This window comes from Saccostrea echinata, unplaced genomic scaffold (genome assembly GCF_033153115.1).
Source record: "Saccostrea echinata isolate AGI-Se365-2 ecotype Australia unplaced genomic scaffold, CSIRO_AGI_Sech_v1 ptg000045l, whole genome shotgun sequence".
NCBI classification, from domain to species: domain Eukaryota; kingdom Metazoa; phylum Mollusca; class Bivalvia; order Ostreida; family Ostreidae; genus Saccostrea; species Saccostrea echinata.
Window position 1 is genome coordinate 1,989,929 of NW_026889794.1, and position 17,628 is coordinate 2,007,556.

The window sequence follows — 17,628 nt, forward strand, 5'->3', positions numbered from 1 at the left end:
TTTTGCAAATTGTGGAGATTTTACATATAGTATTGATTACTTTAATTTTAGATGAAATTTCAAAGAAAATATTGCTTTAATTGAGATTAAACTTTTCACCTTCATGTTTGATGCACTATAGGCATTGCACTCGCCTTGCTCCACCATCTTCTAGTATGATCTGTGGTAGTTTTTGACGGAGAACACCAGAACATGTTGTGTACATGTAAAACACTGGAAATGCTTATGTCGAAGGAGTACAAAACTATATAAACATATACCTATACAACATGTACAATGTATGCTGGTCATCACATGTACAAACAATTTATAACTAACGAAATGAACTACTCGGTTTCTAGGAGCTATTTACTACTAGTTAAAATATGATAAATACATGTATGACTGAATATTACCATGATATCACAGATAAAAAATATCACAGAAAATTCTTATTTGTGAATAAAAGTAAAACTGGTCAGATTGGGCTGGTTTTGGAATAAATTTGGTCAGTTCAGATTGGTTTTGGAGTAAACAAGTCAGTTCAGGTTGGTTTTGGAATAAAACTAGGTCCAGTTGCAGTGGAGGCAGATCTGGGACGAACACTTGAAGAGTCCACTTTCTCGGCAGAGGATGGCAGCCGTCGCTTTGTTGGGCCACGCTGGACTTGCCGAGCTCTTGTTCCAAATCCCAGACACTGCAGAGATTCTGTGATATATCTCTGGGCTGGGGAGACACATAAAAGTACCAACAGCTTGGCATCTCCACCTGAAAAATATTTCAGCAAGTCATTTCAAGATGTTTGTGAAGGTTTTCTTAAATGATACCGAAAAGTTGGAAATTTCAAGTATAAATGGAAGAGAACAAACTTGCTGCACCAATCAGTGTAATGTCAATATTATGTCCACAGATGATCAAGATAATTTCCATAGTGTACTGGTGATAGAATGACTTATCAACAGAGTCCTAAGTATTGGTGATAAAATGACTAACTGATGGAGTCCTGTGTATTGGTGATAGAATGACCTACCAATGGAGTCCTGTGTATTGCTGATATATTGACTCCAAAATGGAGTCCTGTGTATTGGTAATAGAATGACTTCATGATGGAGCCCTGTGTATTGGTGATAGAATGACTTACAAATGGATTCCTGTGTATTTGTGATAGAATGACTTACCAATGGAGTCCCATGTATTGGTGATAGAATGACTTACCAATGGAGTCCTGTGTTTTGCTGATAGAATGACTTACAAATGGATTCCTGTGTATTTGTGATAGAATGACTTACCAATGGAGTCCTGTGTATTTGTGATAGAATGACTTACCTATGGAGTCTTGCAGGAGATGAGTGAGCCTGGTATTTCTGTATGGAACATGAGATCTGTGTTCTGCCAGGGCTCCTAGAACATCAGCTAGAGCTGATAAACTCTTGTTGATGTTGGAAGCTTCTCTGAGAGCAGCACCCTTCACTCCACTCATACCTTACAGAAATCACAGAAATAAATTTATAATGCTAGTACCAGACTCAATATGTCATTATGTTCTTAGGTCCTGCACTTCCTAAAGAAAACAGATTTATTTTCTTACCCACACATTCACTTCCAGCTAAGTCAACAAGCTGAAGCTTGGTGCGAATGACGGCTCCCATCCCTGGGACAGTGGAGGCCTGGGATTGGTCAGCGCCAGACCAGGTATTGGACAGGTTACCAAGGTTAGGGGCAGACGATGTGGAATATGATCTCCCTCTTATATCACGCTGTACTGATAAATTTAAGAACAAGAGTGATGTACGGTATGTTACAGTCTAGGGTTGATCAAAACCAAGATTTACCTTAATGGCTTTTCAACAAACATTCATTTCAATACATGCATATATATGGAGAAGATTCATAAAAATATTTGTAACCCCCCCAAAAAAAAAATCAAACAAAAAAAAACCAACAAACAAGACAGATGAATAGGAATGCAAGAAGAATACAGTCCTTTTAATCCAAATTTAGCATCAATAATAGTTCTAGACTTTGTACATTCAGAGACTTAAACTTGATATGAATAAGTATTATCTAAATTTACCCATCCATTTGTGAGAAACTTTGAAAATAAATTGTTTTGATAGCTTAATGGTTATATTACTTCTTCTTAACCTTAATAAAAAAAAATTAAGTATACATATTGAATAAAAAAATGCCCAGCTAAGTAAAATTTTTAGTTGGATGTTTGAGGTGTATTGTACCAAAAATCACACCCACTCCACAGCTGTATATTGGTGAGAGAAAGAGAGAGAGAAACATTTAATATGGTTTTAATAGTTGTTATTTCATGTGAAAACTGAAAGATAAAAAAGTACCAAGGATACATGTAATTAATAAATGTAAATTAATGAATGTTGGAATTATTTGGGGTACCTGTAAAATGCGAAACGATTTGAAACGAAACAGGTTTCATTTCAATTTCATTTTTCACTTCACAGGTACTTAATTATTTGGTACTTTGTTTGGTTTGGTTTTAGTTGATATTGTTTACATAAATGCAATTTTTCTGAAAAAATACTTCAGGTATTCTTAGAAACTTAATTAGAACTAATTAATGCTTCTTAGAAAGTAAAATTGCAATAATTCTATTATGAAATATACATATCAAGTAGCCATTTTAAAAAAATCTTTTCATAAGAAAACTGGTATAATATTTTGTAGTGTATATACAACCAGACTCAGGATCATGAAACATCTTAAGCTTAAGTCAAGAAATGTATATTGCACTGAAATGATTTAAAAATCAAGCTTTCCAAAAAGAAAATGCTTTTTTACTTTGCATCAATAAACTGCTGTTGCATGCAAAGTAAGAGTTTCAATTCCCAAGTAATAAACATTTTAAGGACTACTGAAATTTTGACTTAAATCTGTTTCATTATCCAGGGGCCAGATCAAGTTGGAATAAACAATAAAAATAAACTCAATGCTAAAGCATCTGAGTACAATCAACATTGAATGAGATTTGAATGCTACTTTATATTAAATAAATGCCTTTATGTTTTTCCATAAATCTTTTTCTTCACAATGTCAAAGTAATGTTTGCAAAACCTTGACATGCCCTATCTAACAAGTATCTCTCTAAAGACCACATAATAAGAGCCGATGAATAAGGAATGTCAAGACTGAAAATAAATCAAGGTAAACAACCAAAAGGTTCAGGAAAAAAAAAAGAACTGAAAACAAAACTGTAGGAACACTGAAATAAACCAATCAGAGAAGACCTATTGGTAAACAAACAGGTTTTTGTCCCTGGGACAACCAACTTACTAATTTTGAGATTAGAGGGAATATTATTGAAGAAATCCTTGAAATGTTTTGTCGACCTTGGTGAATTTGGTGACCTAGGTGAACTCACTGATAAAGTAAAAAGTTGGTCAATGCAAGAATTCACAGACAAAAATATATAAAGCAGATAGATCTACACGTACATGTACTGAGAAATCTTTAAATTACTGACAGACCTATGCCTAGAGGTCTAAAAGGAAACTTTATAATTGCATTCAAAATCCAAGTTTCATTAAAAAAAAAAATGAAGGGCTAATTTTGTAAATTGGTTTCTATAACATATTCAGCTTTACTAAGCCAGCAAAAATTTGTTCATTTACCAAAACTAAAAAAGAAATTCATCTTTGTGTGTACAAAACTTAATGAAACCATGGTATATAATGTACAAATATGTCTATTATACCATCTACCATAAAATTTTTACCTAGCACATTGGTGAGTCACATGATTGCCAAAATATGTCACATGTATATAGATATGTGTTTCTATAGACAACACAACCTTGTTGACAAAATTAAATATACAGAATACATACAATAAACAAAATACATACAATCTTGAGAAGATCCAGAGGAAGTCTTGGAAAAGAAGCTGGGAGCCTGAGAAATGACTGTCAAGGTCACCACAAGGTGTGAACGACTCGAGTGTTCATGAACCATGGTTGCTGATTCTCTCCTGGTTCGGAGGCCATGCTGAACAAGACACATGACATCATAAACAGTATCCACCTGCCTGTAATTAGTAAATATAAATGTTGATTGTATCAGACTTAAAATGAAATATAAAATTACAAATTTTGATTTTAAACATCATTTCAAGAAAAAGAAAGATCTGTAAGTGGGCATATAAATGTCTATTTAAGTCTTCTTCCATATAACAAAGATGATCTGGTCTTAAAACTACATGTGCAAATTAATTTGTGCTGGGATTTATGTATAACTATATTAGAATCTACATGTAGGTATCAATAATAAATGCATGGTACCAAATGTGACCTAATTAAATGCAAGTATATTCATGTACATGTATGTACTGAAATCACCCTTTAAGAATGCAAACTGAGCATTTACTCATCCATTTCTAAAAATTCCACAAAAGCACTTGGCCATTTTTACATATAGTAAATGTGTGAATGCTTTTACATGTATGTGGAATTTCATGCATTATGCATTATTTTCATAGTACAATACATAGTCATCAAATCAAGCATGTTTAAAGCAAAGTGCCAGGGAAGAGGAATTTTGATTTGTTTCAAAGTTAACATAACTCTTTAAATTCAATAAGTTCATAAAATGGAATGAAAATCATTTCTCTAAGCTTGAATTCATTTTAAGCAAGTTGTCTGTAACCGTGTTTATGCTTCTTTACTGGGAGGACTGTGTAGCTATAGGAACACTGACTGATCAGTACTAGAGATTGAAATGCCTAACTGATATAATACTTCCTTACTTGGAGGACAATGTAGGAACATTGATTGCTCAGCTTTAATAATGCTTCCTTACTTTGAGGACAGTGTAGGAACACTGACTGCCTAGCTGATATAATACTTCCTTACTTTGAGGACAATGTAGGAATTAACACTGACTGCCTAGCTGATATAATACTTCCTTACTTTGAGGATAATGTAGGAACACTGACTGTGCCATCAGTACTTGTATTGATGTCATGTTTGATACTGGGGTCATTGCTGAGAAGATCCCTAATCTCGTTGTTGTATATCTCAAGCACAGACACCTCTATTTTGTGTGTGGCTGACTGTTTCTCTGATATTAACCTTAACAGAAAGAAACAGAAAAACATCACAATATATGCATTGTACAATACTAAATACATTTGCAAGAAGAAGATTTTTTCCATGAAATTTAACAAAACATTATTCTTATAAATTCTTTTATCATGTTTATTAATCTAGTACATGTATGCAATTTATATTTTTTATGCTTTATTTTTTTAATCTTTTGCAACATAACTTTAATACTGTATTGGTGAAAATCTGTATGTGTAATTTTCATTATATGTGCCTTTTGATTGTTGTTCTTCTGAGAATAATTTCTATGATAAAGGTAATGTATGCTCAGTAAAGACTTAAGTCCAGTGAACATGTACATCAATAACCACTACCTAAAGAGTTCTCTTGCTGCTCTTGGTATGACCCCTTCATCTCTGTGGGGCTCCCTAGAGGGGTTGTAATCTTCATTTTTATGACTCCCCAGCATGGTATGAGTCTTACCACTCCCTGTCTGTCCATAGGCCATAATACAAATATTATACCTGTCCAAAAAATGTACATCATAATACAGATATTGTACCCATCAAGATATAGATATTGTACCTGTTCAAAATACAGATATTGTTCCTGTCAAAATAGAAACAATGTACCTGTCAAATAGAAATTTTGTACCAATTTTGTACATGTCAAAAAAAAAAAAAAAAAGACGAAGAAGAAATATTGTTCCTGTCAAAAATACATATGTCATACAGTACAGATATTGTATCTGTCCAAATATATATAAATTGTAACTAGCAAGGGAGAAAAATGCAATGGACCAGACCAAGATTCGAATTTGGGCTCCCCTAAATCACTAGTCAGGTGCTCTACCAACTGAGCTATCTGGTGACCACCTAACTGCCACATTCCTCACTCTTTTAAGGTCTTCACCTCTGAAGACACCAATCCAGGTTCTTTCCTGGCATTTCTTTCACCTATCACTTCCAGGGCATATGGCACGGCACCAATGTAACCAGTGAAGGATAAAATGTGACGGACCAGACCAGGGTTCTAACCCAGGCCCCTTGAATCACTAATCTGGTGCTCCACCAACTGAGTTATCTGACCATCAATGATCTAACTTGCCTGACCACCACAATAGTATAAAATGTTATGATATAGATATAGTACAGGTCAGATCACTTACATATACTTACAAGTGGTCAAAATGAATGAAAGAATGAAGGCACGACTTTCCAGTTAATAGAAATGAATATAAATTCCAATAAATATTACTGTACATGTATATAAGAGAGTAAACAAGGTTTCCATATTTACATTAGGTTACTAGTATCTTAATCCATAACTCATAAAAGCAAATCAAAAGAATGGGTTTATAATACACAAATAACATAGGTTTTGTAGAATTTTTAATAACATCAACATTAATCACAAACAGGAAGCACCTGTTTAGAAACACATTAATCTTACTATACATTTTAATTTTTACAGTGTCAATTAAAGCTTGGTCATGATAGATCTAGAAATGATCTCACATGCTTTGTGCAATATTGGATGACAAGCTTACCCATCTAACAGGGAGGTTAACATGGGCTGAACTTCTTCAAAGATATCATTCTGGGACTCTGTAGGGCCAAACACTCTGTAAAACAAGATTTAAAAGTCAAAACAATATAAGGAGTATAAATTATTTAATATTTCATCCTTTAATAGTGAAGGCTTACCTTTCATATTCAAAAACTTTGTTGTGTTTTGCTGTACGACAGCAGACATTCTCCTGAAATTGGAATAGAATTTTGACACAAACACCAGAACTCTTTAACACACATTTATTATCTTATGTATGAGAATGCATGTACAGTTACCTATTTAATTAATAATTTTCTCCATCAATTACAAAACAACATAATCTTGAATTTTCTTTTTGAATTTCACTTACATCATCAACAAAATGCACCACCACTTCTGAGCGAGTGCCTGGCCTGCAATGATATTCAGATGCAAAATCTTTTTAAAAATAAACTTATTGCAAATATGCATTCATTTTATTAATAGGTCCTTTCAATTTGAAAGCAATAGTATACTTATTGTGCTTTCAAGGGAGAGAACACCAAAACTATATACAAAGTAGATGACATGGAATAAATTCTTTGCCATGAAATCTACAACCTTTGTAAAGCAAGTGTATCAGTATGAAAGCATTTCAAAATCTTTTAAAGTCTTTAAAAAAGTCTCTTCTTTTTCATAAAGAAAAAATCAATGACTTACTTCCCTAGAGATCCAGAATCTTCATTCCCACAGTCAAACTCCATCAGAGGGCGAATTCTACAGTGAACACGTATATTTCCTCTCAACTCCTGAAAAAACATAAAACTTTCATGAATCTATTTACCGTCATTATCAACTATCAAGCTACTTATGTGTAGGCAAAAACAACTTGCAACTACCAGTAATATCAAAATGTTTTTTGTCATTTGACTGTTTTGTTCACAGCTTCAGGGAGATAACACAGTCTTTGCAGTTAGTTCTTGGTGAGTTCCCTTAACTTTAATAAACTGACCATGAGGATATTGTGAAGTTCCTGTCTCCGTTTCTTCTCCTTGGCATGTCGCTCAGTGATCTCTTGCAGAGCCAGCTCCATATTGGTCACCTGGGACTGGAGAGAGGTCATACTGGAATTCTGGGATTGGAACACCTGTCTGTGACGCTGGACAACTTTGTTGGCCTGAGTGGTGTACTTCTGGAACTGCTCTGGTATATCTATGGCAATGGACTGGAGTGATCTGAGATCATTTCTAATAGTCTAGAAATATAAAAGAAAATTTTTACTATATTTAAACTAGTTAATGTGATAAAGGTCGATGTTCCATGAATCTTGACATGTGTATTTTTTTTTCTTTAAATCAAATATTATATACTTCAAAAGGAAAATTTTGAGTCACACTTCTTTGAATTATAAGTCCAACTTTCTTATACTGATTATTTATTATGAAATAATTTGATGTATACCTCTAACTCTCTGTGTAATTTAATTGCTGTCCCAGATACACCATTACGGAATTGTTGTTCTGACTCCACTTGTTCATTAAGTGATGAGTTTTCTTGTCTGACACTTTGCACTGTGCCATGTAGTTGGGCAAGTTTAAGATATAACATGGCATTTTCTGTTTCAAGCTGGGCAACCCTCTCATCTTTGGCCTGGAAAAAAGAGCAAATACTCCTTTTTTATTTGTTTTGTTTTGCTAATCTTTAACATGTTTAATAATCAGACAATACAGAGGGGCAATTAACAGTTTTTTTTAACAGTTCTATATCCCGATTTGATAAATGCATATTATGAGGGCATTTTTGATAAAGGGTATTATGTCAACTTTTAAGGTTTGTGAATTTCTATGTATTGAATCACAGACCATGTGCGTGTATTTTACTTATCGAGTTGAATCTACCTTCCTTGGTGCCCAACTTACACGTATTTCTTTCTCCTGTCTTTTAACCTTTTCTGCATAAAAGTGAGTTCTATCTATGCCTAGCGGCATGTTTTCTTTTGAATATTTCACTGTTTACAGCATTGAACCAAAGACGCGTCTGAACATAACAAACAATCGAATACTTCGGATTTCTTCACGGAAAGAGAGTGATAACTCTAAATACATACCGAAAGCTACTTTCACTTTTGCTCCTCCCTTGCTAGAGAATTCCATTTCCGTCAACAAAACCATGCCTCATCTCACGAAAGATGAAGAGGTTAAAGAATCAGAGCAGCAGCCTAATGAGTATCATCAGTTTGTAGAATCTCATGGAACTCAACTAATTGCTTCCGGAGTTCCAGATTACTATTGGCCGAAACTATTCGAAAAGCTGAGCAAAGAGGTAAAGACATTCTTCATTTTGTACAAGTCAGCATGTATCTTTTTTTTTTAGATATGGCAAGAAAGTTACATTCAGAATCCAGATAATTAATATAATAATAAAAGTAGAATTCGTATTATTAAGTAACCTCTGTACCCACTGTAACCAGGTCACGTTAACAGTCCTTCAGAAATTTTCTACTTTCATTTTTCAATGGTTTTATACTGTAACCTTTTTGTAACCTTATTGCTAAAGGATAAATAGGGGATGTACCCTAGGGTACAAAAGTATGACCTCAAAACACAGTACCAGTTTCTTGCCATATATGATTTTTTTTTTGCTGGATGTCGGTATCATAAGGACAAGTAACAAATATTCATTTTGTAACAACGATATATAAATTTCCCAATGGAGGACACCCATGTCCCTAATTTCTGATGCCCTGATTTAATGTAACTGTAAACATTCAATCTTTTGTAATAAAGTATGAAAATAACGAACTGTAACCAAGCTCAAAAGTCCATAGAAACAATCCAAATTTAAAGCAGAGCAAATACGGACCTCTAAAACATCATAAGTGGGATCAGTTGCCATGGAGGAGTAAGCATCCCCTGTCAAGCGGCTAAATCTGCTGTGAGCTCCTAATGTCATGATCAGAAGAAACTGTAGACAATCCAGTGCGTAAATGTTTTTTTCTTGTGATGACTGACTGCAACACAGTAAATGACAATTCCAACAATTTGCTTCAGAACAATCCATAACTGTCAGAAGGAATTTGAGGAAAGGAGAAAAATTATGCTGGACCTGGAATTGAACACAGGACCCCTGCTTTACTAGTCTGAAAGTGCTCTAACCGCTGAGCTACCCAGGGCTGATATCCATGGTCCATGTAGCCTAGATTATTAGTTTTTGCCTCGCCCAATAAGATTTCCATTTCACACCCTGTATGACTCCTTATTAGGTCCCTAACTTACTGTGTAACAAATTTATCCTGCTGAAGACCTTTTTAAATATTTCAACAACAAAAAAATCTATGAGCATTTTATCAAACTATCAATGATCAAGTTTTAATCCAATACATGTAACAGTCAACATAAAATATCATAACAAGTAATAAGAAATTTAACTACCTACGCAAATCGTTTCTTAGCCGCCATTTTTATTTACAGTAACAATGCTTCGAATGGAATCCCATGCCCGATTTTAATATTACCCCTGGACAGAGATGTAATACAGAAAATTTCAGGGCATCGTGTGATTAGCTTTTATCCAGTCAGTAATCTACAAATTTGTCTGAAGCAGGATAAAGCCCAAACCACTACATGCCTCTCTCCTTAAGTTGTCTTTGTACTACTTACTAGTCAGATGCTTTATACACTGTGCTATCAGCCCGATATCCATGGTCCATATAGCACAAATCACTTCATATCACAAACCTCCATATGTACATGTAATGCATGTACTTGTTACAAGTTCTTTATATGATTGGCATCAGCATGATCAGGAATACATGAGTGAACAGTTGAACTTGACTGAAAGTGAATTCCTAGGTTGCAGGACTAGGTCATTTTTATGGCTTACAACAGTTCTAGGGGTGACTTGATTATTATTTACCATAAAACCTTCCTAGTTTACATCAAATAAGGTTATTGATAAGAACATTATAAAAAGTGCCTTAGTCATTCTGTTAGTCTTCTGTATGCTTTCTTATATTGTTTATATATCAAATTCTTATCCTTACCGAAAATAAAAAGTTGTTATAAGTTCCTGTGATCAATAATTATACTGATATGTTGTTATGAAAAAGAAACTGATTTTCATATCTTTTTTTAAAACAGACATTTGATGCAGGAGAATACTTCAAAATCCTATGTGTACAAACTGAAGATGGAAATAAGTGGAAAGTGGTAACAATCAAATCATTAGAGAGCAAACATCCAAACAGGTATTATGGTACTGCATGGAAATCATGCTATGAAGCTGTTTTTGAATTAATTGCACACTGCTCACTTTTTTTTAAAAATTAAACCACAGCATGCACATCTATTGATATATATCATTAGTAAATGTGTCTTATAAGGGTTGTATTAAAAGTATGTTGAACATTGACAAGATATGTCACTCAACAGCCTTTTTAAGTTTATAAAAAAAAGACAGAAATATCCAACAATGGTTTTGAAACCAGCAATGCATTTCTTTGTTTAGTATTTGGGTATTAAAATATTACCATTGGATTCAGCATAAATCTTTCAATATTATTATCAAAAACATATATAAAGCATAATGTGAAATCACAAAATATATTAAGCTTTATTTCATATTAACAGTATTTTCTTGGTGGATCATGCCTGGACATACAGAGTCTCAGACTGCCGACCACAGCTGGAGCAGATCCCTGGTTTGCTGGAAAGAATGGCGGCTCTCATGGACATCCAATCAGAAGAGAGGACAAAGGAAGAGGTCATTGAAGACATCCTGCAGCAAATGTGGAAGTAAGTAAATTGCTCTTGCTAAATATAGTGATTGCTTATAAAAAGGGCCTACTTTTAAATTTCTGTGCTGTTCTGAAGTTGAAAATCAATAATGGTATTTTCTTTGCAGGTTTAACCAGACTTACAGTATAGGAAATGCTGAATTTGTAAGTATATACATATACATGTATACTGACTTAGATAATACTTCTTCATGTGTTTTAATTTGCATTTCTTTGCACCTTTCCATGGCATTATGCTATTATAGGTGCATAAAACACACAGGTACGTACATATACAGTCAACCTGTCATAGTGACCACCTGTATTTAGCAACTACCTGTTATATGTGGCCATTAAATTTCCTTCCATAAATTTTTTCATTAAATTTCACCTGAATTCAGTGACTCCTGTCTAATGTGACATGCAACCATCATTTTTTGTCCCAAAGCAGTTTAAGACCTTGAATTTTGCGACTTTCATCCTTGTATTTGATAACAAAAGTAATAAAATGCTTACTTTTTGCCACTTGCCCCAACTTTGCAGAAAGATGTTTGCAAAAACATATTCATTTATTTAATGGAATATTGGTTCACACCTGCATATTTATCATGAAGTGTTAGCACATTCTATGAAATATGTCAGCATGAAGTATCGTAGTTCATGTCCTCATAAATTTTCAAAAATTAAATTCATTTCTTAGTTGGACTTTATGTCTCATACACCTGTCTTTCAGGGTTCGGATGAGTCAATGCCAATATGGTACATAATGGATGAGTTTGGCTCACGAGTTCAGCACTCAGACTCACCAACAGTGAAGATGTGTCCATTTTATTTTGCACCTCTTCAGATCTCCTTCACACTTATGTGGCCTCTAAAAGACCTTGAAGAGAATGGTACTTTTCCATGTGTTTATACTCTTATGGCAATTTATACACATGTATTGTGAGATGCAAACTCACATGTATCTAGAAAATTCTATTACGAGTATTTTGTTTGTTTTTTAATATAGAGGAGGTAACCAGAGATTACACACCAAATGTACAGAACCCTGAAGCAAGGAAAGCCAGACTGATTCCTTGGGTGTCCGCAGATTTGACAGCAGTTGACTACTCTCAGAAAGAACCTGACATTTCATTTTTCCAGGTATGTTTTAGTTGTTAATAGAAAGAGAGAGCTGTTGTAACTCTGTACTAGATACGATTTTATTTTTTTCTGAGTGAGACTAACTTTCGCCAACATTAAGACTTGGGAGCATGGCATCCTAACAATGTTGGGGGTTTTATGTCCACTCAAGTCTTGGATGGCTACAAAAGGACCAGGACTCCTTTCTCATCTGTTTAATTGGTGAATTTCTAGAATTCACAGAGGAAATTTATATGTATTTGACTTGGTAACAAAATTGCAAAAGAAAATTGCTTCAGTGTGGATAAAAAAAGATGTTACAATATCCTATCTGTGGCTGCATGCACTCTTAGAATGACAAAGTACATGTACTAAATAAATTTTCCAAAAACAAAAAATGAATAAAACAAAAATCAGGCATTATTGTAAGAACACATGTATTGTTATAATTACTACATTAAAGATATGTTTTGTTATTTATTTATTTTTCAGTCATTTATCAAATTGGAAAGCATGCCGGACCCTAATCATAAGTTTTCTGGACTCCCAAGAGACAGGAATCCCAAAGTTTACCTGAAATATATGAACTTCCACCAGTTTCTGACAGATAAAAGATTTGATATTGTGGAAACTAAAGAAGAGGCTGATATTATATTTATCCAAAAACACTTCAAAGAATATGAGTAAGTCAAAGTAGAAAATTCGAAGTTTTTATTGTGATTACATATGGTACAAGGTGATGCTTTTTGTATGGTGCATATAGGAGTTAGTTTTGGGAGAAAAAAAAGATAAATGTATTTTCAATAAAAAAATTCTGTACATCTGATCCAATGCTTACATTTTCTCTGGATTTATTTTAGTCTGTATTATACATTTAAAAATTGAGATTTCATTTATTGAGACAAAAAATTTTGATTTAATTTGACCAATTACATATTCTTAGCGTAAATGAAAACAGAATGAGCTCATACAAATTACACAATTTAGATTTTGATTTATGAAATCACACCAAATCTTGACTTTGCAGCAAATACCCTGACAAGTGTGTGAATCAGTTTCCGTTTGAGAGAGTAATCACGGTGAAGGACCTGCTGGCCGTGGTCTGTCGTCGTGCCGGGGATGGCAAGGAAGACCCAGACACACTGGAGAGGAATCCAAAATGGCTGCCGGTCACCTACAACCTGGAAACTGAAATTACACAATTTGTGTCTTACTTTCAACACAGAGAGAAAAAGTAAGAACATTCATTGAGGGCTTTGGAACATACATGTAAATAACTTTTCTCTTTGAAAAGATAACTCGATTAGATAGCTTTCCTCAGGCTTGCTCAGGTCTTTTGATTAATACCAGATTGTTAAAGAATTCTTTGATTTTTTTTATTGGTGTCAATTAAAGTATAAGAGTATAAGATTTTGTTAGTTCAATTTGGGCAATTTGTTGCAATTTACTTACTTACTTATCCTCTCCGTGCCCCAGAGGATGCGTGAGGGCATATTTGTTGCACGTTGTGGGAGCAACAAAGAATTACAAACAAAAAAGAAAGAGGAGGACAGGGTTCGAAATTCACTATATACAACTCGCAAAACGCGAGTTAGAATTCCCAAATTGCGAGTTAAAAATTAGGTAACTCGCAAAAAATTGCGAGTTGATTTTTTTGCATTGAAACTGTAGCAAAATTATATCATATGACAGAACACAATGCTTTTGATTTAAATCAGTAATTGAAATAAAAGTCACACTGTAGTTGTATTTTGTGTATTGTACAGTAGTTACCTTTTCCTTAAGTTACATGTATTTAATTTATATAAATTTAACTTAATATGAAAATTGCGAGTAGTCTTATAAAATTGCGAGTTCACTTTCTTGGTACTCGCAATTATTTGCGAGTTGTAATTTTAGGGAGTTTCTAACCCTGGGAGGATCCAAATGATAGAACAAACATAATGAGAGCAATGCATAATAATGTTGTATATTCATTGATAAATGCATATACAAGAGATATACGGATCAAAAATACATATTGTATATGTTATAAGAATAGTTAAGTTACTAAAAGAATCCATAATGTTATGTACCGTTATGTAATTAGATACATATATCTTTCATAAATCATGTTTATTGCATCTTTAAAAAATATTGCAGTTGAAACTGAATTTCACTGTATTAAGCATTTTGTGGCATTTAAGATGATGAAAAAAATAATGTCATATTCAGGGAGTTTCTTTTTTTTTTTTTTTAAAGAAAAAACATTTCTTAAAAGATTTCATCATGAAAACATCTTGAAAAATAGAATTTCTGGAAGTTTTATATAAAAAAAAGGGATTATATTGCAGAGCTCTCAACAACCACTGGATATGCAAGCCATGGAATTTAGCCAGAGGTCTGGACATGCACATCACAGACAACCTGATCTACATCCTCAGACTGCCAGACAGTGGGCCAAAAATCGCCTGTAAATACGTGCACGATCCTGTCCTGTTTATGAGGGAGGACATTGGCAACGTTAAATTTGATGTGCGCTATATTGTCCTCCTCTCAAGCGTGGCTCCTCTAAAGCTGTATGTTTATAGGGTGTTTTGGCTCAGGTTTGCTAACAGGTATGTGCTTTTTTTAAAAGACATTTTGGAACAAGGAATTGAGATACAGTAAAAATTTTATTGAAGGAAACATTGAAATATTTGAGGATTTGAGATAATGAAGTTGGTTTTTTAATATACTCTTGACTCTAGACTTATTTGAATTTTAAATTGAATGGTTATATATATATATATAATTATATATATATATATATATATATATATATATATATATATATATATATATATATATATATATATATATATATATATATATATATATATATATATATATATTGATAAAATTTACTTAATTTCAAGTCTACATAAATGTATATGTTTGGCAGTAGGGAATAATGAAGTAACCAGAATTAGTCACATACAGTGTCAGAAATATTTCTGTTCATGCAGTCAAAATTTTTTGTAAACTTTATGTTTTTATTGTGGTTAACACTTCAGTTTTTGTATAACTTATTAGTATAATTTTATACATGTATCATCAAGCTGAAGATGCTGATTTCTTCTAGGCATTAAATGACAAAATTTAAGATTGGAGAGGGATGGGGGGTTGGGGTGGGGGCTTGAGGCCCAAAACCCTATTTTCATAACTTTACAGTAAAACACACCTATTGGAGTATACAGGCACCTTTATTTCAGGCTAAGAAATTTCTTGTATCTAGTGGTTAGCTAAAGGGATTGAGATTCACTTTGTTCTAGCTATTGATTCACTATATCTTTAGGCATGATTTCCTGTGAATAGCTTCTATACATATTTATGATATGTAGGCATTGTAAATAACACTAGATGTCAATATTTTTGCAGGCCTTTCTCATTAGATCACTTTGATGAGTACGAGAAACATTTTACTGTGATGAATTATGTAGAAGATGGACAGAAGCTAAATCAGGTATCAAAGTATTGAAGAAAACCCTCTAAAGAAAAACTCTGCAGTTAAAGCTTTTAGTCTACAGTAAAACATGGTTATAGAAAAGTACTGGAGACCTATATGTTTACTTCACAATAACCATAATTTATTATATAAGATCTGTATAATGAATCTAACTACATATACTGCATATGTTCAGGAAAGTATTCAATACAAAACTTACTTTCGAGAATTAAAGTTTTTTTTAATGAATTATGTTTCAAATGTAAATAATTAGGAAAAATAATGTCAGTTCAATGTTTTACATTTTGAGATCTTTAAACAATATTGATAAATATATTATGTAAATTTCATTATTTTTTTTAACCATTAAGAGATACCAATTCACTATATCCATACATTCATCATAATATCAAAAGATCATTTATATTAAGTTAACGTAAAATTTTACCAGGAATTGTGAAGAATTTTGTAGGAGATCCATAAAATATCACTCTATATGTAAATTTGTTTTAATCTGTGATTGTAATAAACAAGTTTTTACTGTATATGAATTGATTGAATTCTGTGTTGAATATGTGTATGTACATTTATGGATTGGGAAAAATGTTTAAGAATTAAGTTAACCATGGGGGAAATTTCTCTTTAAATGACCATTATTCCACAGATTTTCCCTTTAATGTAAATACATGTAGTTTATTATTAAGGGGAGGGTTTTATAAAAATTGCATTATCTGATATGAATTTACATGTTAAAACAGCTTTTTTATTCCAGAGTTCACTTGCTTTTTCTCTGGGTTTCAGGTGAACTATGATGACTTTATACCTATGTTTGAATCACAATACCCTGCATACAAATGGGCTGATGTTGAAGTGAGTGTTCCTTTATAAATTAATAAGTACATGCATGTATATTTATGTTATTTAAAATTAAAAAAGATATTTCAGAATTTTGTTTTGAAGAAGTTTTAGAATTGAGAAAATTAGATGTAACTATAAAATATCCTACAAATGTAAAGAAATGGAGAGGTTAACTGGAAATTAAAACAATTTTTTAGGAGGACATATTCCAGATGTTTAGGGAGGTATTCCAGACAGCTACAGCTCTGCCCAGCCCTCAAGGAATTACCCCTTGTCCTCAATCCCGAGCCATGTATGCCATCGATTTACTGCTGGAGTGGAGGAAAAACTCTAAAGGTTAGGGTGATTATGACTAGCATTTCCATTGTACACTAAAGTCTTAAACTCCTATTTAGTACTCTTCTATAGTATTTCTCAATAAATACTCAATTAGGGATTTTCCAGACATGACCAACCATAGACACCCTTTTTAGGTCACCTGAGTCACTCAGGTGACCTATTGCTATCCGTTTTTGTCTGTCGTCGTGCGTCGTCCGTCTTGCGTCGTGCGTTAACTTTTGAACATTTTCAGCTTCTTCTCTAAAACCGCTCAACCAATTTCAACCAAATTTGGCATATAGTATCTATGGGTGAAGGGGAACAAAAATTGTGAATTTCATGGTCCCTGCCCCCCTGGGGCCCCAGGGGTGTGGCTAAAACCACCAAAATTGATGCAATCTTTAAAAATCTTCTTCTTTACTCCTGGACATCAAGCAGTCAAACTGTTGGCATGATTGTAATAAGCATTGGACCCTCTACCTAAATTGTGAAATTCATGGCCCCAGGGTCAGGGGT

The 17,628-nt window shown here is 33.4% G+C and overlaps 2 protein-coding genes and 1 long non-coding RNA gene across 4 annotated transcripts in view; 1 reads left to right on the plus strand and 2 right to left on the minus strand.

Moving 5' to 3' along the window:
* The window catches only part of LOC133201752 (tubulin--tyrosine ligase-like protein 12), a 232,685-nt gene that overhangs the window by 201,306 nt on the left and 13,751 nt on the right, over nt 1–17,628 (plus strand). Inside the window, exons 2-13 of the mRNA XM_061337545.1 lie at nt 8,720–8,896; nt 10,714–10,820; nt 11,203–11,367; nt 11,477–11,513; nt 12,082–12,241; nt 12,358–12,491; nt 12,963–13,153; nt 13,498–13,704; nt 14,804–15,067; nt 15,870–15,954; nt 16,738–16,806; nt 16,992–17,130. Coding sequence (XP_061193529.1) covers nt 8,744–8,896; nt 10,714–10,820; nt 11,203–11,367; nt 11,477–11,513; nt 12,082–12,241; nt 12,358–12,491; nt 12,963–13,153; nt 13,498–13,704; nt 14,804–15,067; nt 15,870–15,954; nt 16,738–16,806; nt 16,992–17,130 — 1,711 coding nt within the window. The 5' untranslated portion in view covers nt 8,720–8,743. The remainder of the gene's footprint in view (nt 1–8,719; nt 8,897–10,713; nt 10,821–11,202; nt 11,368–11,476; nt 11,514–12,081; nt 12,242–12,357; nt 12,492–12,962; nt 13,154–13,497; nt 13,705–14,803; nt 15,068–15,869; nt 15,955–16,737; nt 16,807–16,991; nt 17,131–17,628) is intronic.
* LOC133201756 (uncharacterized) overlaps nt 1–17,628 on the minus strand; it is a 122,346-nt gene that overhangs the window by 100,764 nt on the left and 3,954 nt on the right. The gene's annotated exons all lie outside the window — the stretch shown is intronic.
* Nucleotides 319–8,573, minus strand: LOC133201547 (kinesin-like protein KIF25). Of its 2 annotated transcripts, XM_061337347.1 has the most exons (14): nt 8,494–8,573; nt 8,036–8,224; nt 7,587–7,829; nt 7,295–7,383; nt 6,966–7,008; nt 6,751–6,803; nt 6,594–6,668; nt 5,419–5,568; nt 4,910–5,071; nt 3,851–4,029; nt 3,280–3,366; nt 1,568–1,741; nt 1,306–1,461; nt 319–747 (listed from the first exon to the last, which is right to left on the minus strand). In XM_061337347.1, the coding sequence occupies exons 1-14, from the start codon at nt 8,560–8,562 to the stop codon at nt 524–526; spliced, it is 1,893 nt and encodes a 630-aa protein (XP_061193331.1). In that variant the 5' UTR covers nt 8,563–8,573; the 3' UTR covers nt 319–523. The 2 variants fall into 2 exon arrangements, with proteins under 2 accessions (XP_061193331.1, XP_061193332.1); XM_061337348.1 differs by lacking the exon at nt 3,280–3,366 and having other exon boundaries at nt 320–747; nt 8,494–8,571.